The sequence below is a fragment of the Pongo pygmaeus genome, chromosome 8 (genome assembly GCF_028885625.2).
Source record: "Pongo pygmaeus isolate AG05252 chromosome 8, NHGRI_mPonPyg2-v2.0_pri, whole genome shotgun sequence".
NCBI lineage: Eukaryota > Metazoa > Chordata > Mammalia > Primates > Hominidae > Pongo > Pongo pygmaeus.
The window spans coordinates 74,711,211-74,717,299 of record NC_072381.2 but is presented as its reverse complement, the minus strand read 5'-3'; the positions used below and the strand labels follow the sequence as shown (position 1 = coordinate 74,717,299).

The window sequence follows — 6,089 nt, the reverse complement described above, 5'->3', positions numbered from 1 at the left end:
ACACCTGGCTGATTTTTGTATCTTTTGTAGAGATGGGGTTTCGCCATGTTGGTCAGGATGGTCTTGAACTTTTGACCTCAAGCAATCTCCCACTTCAGCCTCCCAAAGTGTTGGGATTACAGGTGTGAGCCACCGTGCCCAGTCTGCTGTCTCGTTTTTATGTCTCTTTGGGCCTAATAATTTAAAATGACTCACATTCATCAGATAAAAATACTTTTCTTTTCTCATAGGCATATAGAGGTTTAAAAAATAATAATAATTGGCCGGGCATGGTGACTCACACCTATAATGCCAGCACTTTGGGAGGCCAAGGCGGATGGATTATGAGGTCAGGAGTTTGAGACCAGCCTGGCCAGTATGGCGAAACCCTGTCTCTACTAAAAATATGAAAATTAGCCGGGCATGGTGGCACGCACCTGTAGTCCCAGCTATTGGGGAGGCTGAGGTGGAAGAATCGCTTGAACCCAGGAGGTGGAGGTTGCAGTGAGCCAAAATTGTGCCACTGCACTCCAGCCTGGACAACAGAGAGAGATTCCATCTCAAAAAAAAATTTTAATTAATAAAATAAAATAATAATAAAGGGATATTTATTAAATAAGAAAGGACAATAATGCACACATTACTGTGCAACTTGCTTTTGTCACTCACAGTGTTTCACACACACTCCTCAACAACAACAGTTACAAACCCTTTTATATTTTCATTTTTTATTTTTTTATTTTTTTTTGAGACAGAGTCTTGCTCTGTTGCCCAGGCTGGAGTGCAGTGGCGCGATCTCGGGTCACTGCAACCTCCGCCTCCTGGGTTCACGCCATTCTCCTGCCTCAGCCTCCCGAGTAGCTGGGACTACAAGTGCCTGCCACCACGCCCGGCTAATTTTTTTGTATTTTTAGTAGAGACTGGGTTTCACCGTGTTAGCCAGGATGGTCTGGATCTCCTGACCTCGTGATCCGCCCACCTCAGCCTCCCAAAGTACCAGGATTACAGGCGTGAGCCACTGCGCCTGGCCCACAAAACCTTTTAATGGTGGCATAATATGCCATAGTATGTGTGCACCATAATTTGATCAACAGGTTTTTTATTGAAGACATACGGATTGTTTTCTTGACTTTTCCCCAGCAATATCAATGCCACGATAAAGATTTTTGTTTGTTTGTTTTTTTGAGACAGAGTCTCACTCTGTCACTCAGGCAGGAGTGCAGTGGCATGATCTTGGCTCACTGCAAACTCTACCTCCTGGGTTCAAGTAATTCTCCCACCTCAGCCTCCCTAGTAGCTGGGACTACATGTGCATGCCACCATGCCTGGCTAATTTTTGTATTTTTTTTTTTTTTTTTGAGACGGAGTCTGGCTGTGTCGCCCAGGCTGGAGTGCAGTGGCGCTGTCTCGGCTCACTGCAAGCTCCGCCTCCCGGGTTCACGCCATTCTCCTGCCTCAGCCTCCCGAGTAGCTGGGACTACAGGTGCCCGCCACCACGCTTGGCTAATTTTTTGTATTTTTAGTAGAGACGGGGTTTCACCGTGTTAGCCAGGATGGTCTTGATCTGCTGACCTTGTGATCCGCCCGCCTCGACCTCCCAAAGTGCTGGGATTACAGGTGTGAGCCACCTCGCCCGGCAGGCCAATTTATTAACTTAGGAGAACAGAACTACTAAGTCAGCCAGAATATTAATGGTTTTTTTTTTTTTTTTTTTTTTTTTTTGAGACGGAGTTTCACTCTTATTGCCCACGCTGGAGTGCAATGGCGGGATCTCAGGTCACTGCAACCTCCACCTCCTGGGTTCAAGCGATTCTCCCGTCTCAGCCTCCCGAGTAGCTGGGATTACAGGCGCATGCCACCACTCTGGGCTACTTTTTGTATTTTTAGTGGAGACGGGGTTATATCATACTGGTCAGGCTGGGCTCGAACTCCTGACATCAGGTGATCCGCTGACCTCGGCCTCCCAAAGTGCTGGGATTTACAGGCGTGAGCCACAGTGCCTGGCCTTAATGTTAGTTCTTAACCAGTGGTAGACCAGAAGTCTAATTGGGATTTTTTGTTTTTATGTTTGTTTTAATACAATTTCTGTCTCTCATTTATCCTACCTGAAAAGCATACTGCATCTCTGACCTCTCAGCATACTAACAATAATACTGATCACATAGCATTTCTTGTAGTTCATAAACTTCACGTGTCAATAATATACTATAAATATAAATGAATGAATGAATAACAGGATGCTCATAAGCTTACAGACATCTTTTTCTCAAAAAAGCTGGGAATTTTGTTTCTATTTTATTGGGATACTGACTCTCAACATTTCATATATTGCATTCCACCAACGTAGTTGAGAGTCAATTTATGAAATATTTTGTAGTGTAAGAAAGTGGGGAGGACCAAGTATGTCAACCACTAGGAATGTGGTGCCTAGTCAGGAATTGGGAGGAGTGTAGGAAGAAAGGAAGGACAACAGGATTTGGTCATTGATTGGTCAGATGGATTTCAGAGGGATCAGTATGAAGGAACGCTTCAAAGATTTTTTTTTTTTTTAATTTAAGTTCCAGGATACAGGTGCAGAATGTGTAGGTTTGTTACATACTTATAGGTGAGCCATGGTGGTTTGCTGCACCAATCAACCCCTCATCTAGGTTTTATTTATATATATTTTTTGAGACGGAGTTTCGCTCTTGTTGCCCAGGCTGGAGTGCAATGGTGCGATCTCGGCTCACCGCAACCTCTGCCTCCCGGGTTCAAGCGATTCTCCTGCCTCAGCCTTTCGAGTAGCTGTGATTACAGGCATTTGCCACCACGCCCGGCTAATTTTGTATTTTTAGTAGAGACGGGGTTTCTCCATGTTGGTCAGGCTGGTCTCGAACTTCCGACTTCAGGTGATCTGCCCGCCTCGGCCTCCCAAAGTGCTGGGATTACAGGCAGGAGCCACCGCGCACAGCTAGGTTTTAAGTCCCGCATGCATTAGCTATTTGTCCTAATGCTCTCCCTCCCCTTGCGCCCCCACCCCCACACCCAAAGATGGTTTTAAGGCTTCTAGGACTGGAGATGATCACTTTCAGAAATGAATAGTGGTGACCAGATGAAATAAGACTTTTGGATGTAGATAGGACCTTAGCGATATATTTCCAGCTTTTTATTTTTTATTTTAAGGATGAAGAAACAGCTTTAAGTTGATTGCCTGAAGTCACGCAGGTAATTGATGGAGTATGGCCAGAACCCATACTAGGCTTAAGGGACAGTGTACCATAAATACGTAGAGGTCCTTTAAACAGATAGAAACGCTGTGCTCCAGGCAGATGCCATAACAAACAGTGGCTCTAGATCTACCATGGGTTATATGGGTCCTTAGTTAAGATTAGATATGGAGTCACAGTGTCCCAGAATTTCAGGGACAGAGGAAAGTGGAAGGGCTTTCCACTAAGCCTTTTGAACTACTAGGTACCCCTCATTTTACATCTGGTTATCTCATTTAAATCTATGACGTTTTAAAATACTTATTACCATTTAAGACATGAGAAAAATTAAGTTTAGAAACGGCTAGATAGCTCACGCTAGAAAGCAAGGACTCGAAATTTTAACCAAGGGCAGATGTGCATGGAGGCCAAGTCATTTCCTTCCCATGCTCTCCTCATACTGACCCAACAAACCCATTCTGCATGTGAGAAAACTGAGGCCCGGAGGAGGGAATTCACACACATTTGAAGCCAAGGTGGGGCCAGAAAGTAGATAGGCTGATCTCCAAACCTCCACGTCAAAGGTCTTCCCAGGAGGACACAGGCCTTCAAGGATTTTACAATCTATACCACTCTACAAGTGATGGAGAGAGGGGAGAAAAGCAACCGACTAAGGAGAGAAGCAAGGAGCAGAAAAAGGAGCTAAAGAGGAGCTGTCAGAACGGTGTGAGTAGGGTGGGAAAGGAGCCGCCTCCTTTTGCCTCTCTTCCTACTTATTAACAAAACAGAACGACTATCCAGCGTATTTCAGGGAGCTAAGTCCTAGCCAGATTCAGCTGTGTTTTAACCCTTAGCTAAATCTAGACAAGGCTAAGGCAGGCCAGGTGGAAATTCCCAGGGCGGATCAAAACTTGAGCTGTTCCGGCGGTAGTGATTTGAGGTCGGTTTGAAAGAGAAGTTGAGAAAGCGGCGGAGGGGTGAATTTGGCTGCACTACACGCTCACCACAAAGGGGCAGGGCCGCCGACCGCCGAGGCCGAGTGTGCTTCCAGCCCAGGCGAAGCGGTAGACGCAGCAGCCTCCGCCCGCCACGTGACCCGTAGTGTTGTGGTCTGGCCCGCGTGGGTGGCGGGAGCGCCGAGAGGGCGGGGGCGGCGATGGGGCGGGTCACGTGACGGGGTTTAAATCTCCCGCAGCCGGAGCCGCGGGGGCGCCAGTGCCGCGCGTCGAGCGGGAGCAGAGGAGGCGAGGGAGGAGGGCCAGAGAGGCAGTTGGAAGATGGCGGACGAGGCGGCCCTCGCCCTTCAGCCCGGCGGCTCCCCCTCGGCGGCGGGGGCCGAGAGGGAGGCCGCGTCGTCCCCCGCCGGGGAGCCGCTCCGCAAGAGGCCGCGGAGAGACGGTCCCGGCCTCGAGCGGAGCCCGGGCGAGCCCGGTGGGGCGGCCCCAGAGCGTGAGGTGCCGGCGGCGGCCGGGGGCTGCCCGGCTGCGGCGGCGGCGCTGTGGCGGGAGGCGGAGGCAGAGGCGGCGGCGGGCGGGGAGCAAGAGGCCCAGGCGACTGCGGCGGCTGGGGAAGGAGACAATGGGCCGGGCCTGCAGGGCCCATCTCGGGAGCCACCGCTGGCCGACAACTTCTACGACGAAGACGACGACGACGACGAGGGCGAGGAGGAGGAAGAGGCGGTGGCGGCGGCGGCGATTGGGTACCGAGGTGCGCAGGGTGCGGGCGGCCGGAACTGCGCATCTCCTCCTCCCTCTCCCCGGGCTCCTACTGGCGTGAGGTTGAGGGCGGCCCGGGGCTCGGGGCAGGCTCCGCGGCATTCCCCTCCCCACCACGGCCCTCCGCTCAGCTGCGCTTCTCCAGGGCTGCCGTTCCTACTGTGCGAGCTGCCAGTGGCTTCGCTCTTTTCCTCCGTCCGTGGCCCGCCTGGGCGGCCTTGTTCTTGGCGCAGCAGCCAGGTCGGGAGACTCTCGCAGTCGGTTTAAAATAAGTTTCTCTCCCCCTCTTACTGTTTTTAGCATATTGCTTTTGTTAGAGCTTTCTTTTTTCTTTCCTTTTCTTCATTTTTTAAAAAATTTTCTTTGCTTTTCTCCTCCACCCCCCAGCACACTTAAGTCTGCAACTTTTTGGCTGTCCCGTTGGTCTGCGTTTTCAATTGCTTTTTGCAAACTGACACCTGTGCAGTTAGCGTTTTTTTGTTTTTTTGGTCTATATTTTTATGCCTGAAATTACAATTTTTAAAAGAGGAAAGCTGTTTCTGTAGTCACAGCTTGCAAAATTTAAAGAACGTGGCTGTTCCTGAAGACATTACCATTCTGTAATGCAGTTAGGAGTGGGCATGGGGGGGAAAGGGAGTACTTTTCGAGCAGTTCGCATTACTTTTATTCTAATCTTGCTCTTGTACGGTAACGGTGTTTGGGCTAAGCATGCTTTTTTTGTATGTATGTAGTATTGAGAAACAAATTTAACACTTCTAGCATAATGAAGCAGATATGTTGCAGTTGTCATGTTCTTGAAGGTTTCTTTTTTTTTTTTTTGAGACGGAGTCTCGCTCTGTTGCCAACCCTGGAGTGCAGTGGCGCGATCACAGCTCACTGCAACCTCGAACTCTCAGTAGCTGGGACTACAGGTGTGCGACACCACGTCCGGCTTTTTTTATTTTTAGTAGAGAGGAGGTCTCGCTATGTTGCCCAAGCTGGTCTAAAACTCCCAGGCTCAAGAGATCCTCCCGCTTTGGCCTCCCAAAGTGCTAGGATTACACGAAAAGAGCCACCGCGCCCGGCCTGACCCAAATATTGATAAAGATGAACACCTATCAGGGATAGAAACTCCTCAGATCAAAAATAAGAAACCTAACCGGGCGCGGTGGCTCACGCCTGTAATCCCAGCACTTTGGGAGGCCGAGGCGGACGGATCACGAAGTCAAGA

General features: G+C 49.6%; 1 protein-coding gene across 2 annotated transcripts in view; it reads left to right on the top strand.

Moving 5' to 3' along the window:
• The first annotated feature begins 2,534 nt into the window (after positions 1-2,534).
• The window catches only part of SIRT1 (sirtuin 1), a 34,579-nt gene continuing 31,024 nt past the window's right edge, over positions 2,535-6,089 (top strand). The window contains exon 1 of one of the 2 annotated variants that reach the window (XM_054436721.1): positions 2,535-4,871. In XM_054436721.1, the coding sequence (XP_054292696.1) occupies positions 4,442-4,871 (430 nt within the window). In that variant the 5' untranslated portion in view covers positions 2,535-4,441. Of the gene's footprint in view, positions 5,120-6,089 lie in introns of both variants that reach the window. The other variant, XM_054436722.2, reaches the window with a different exon arrangement.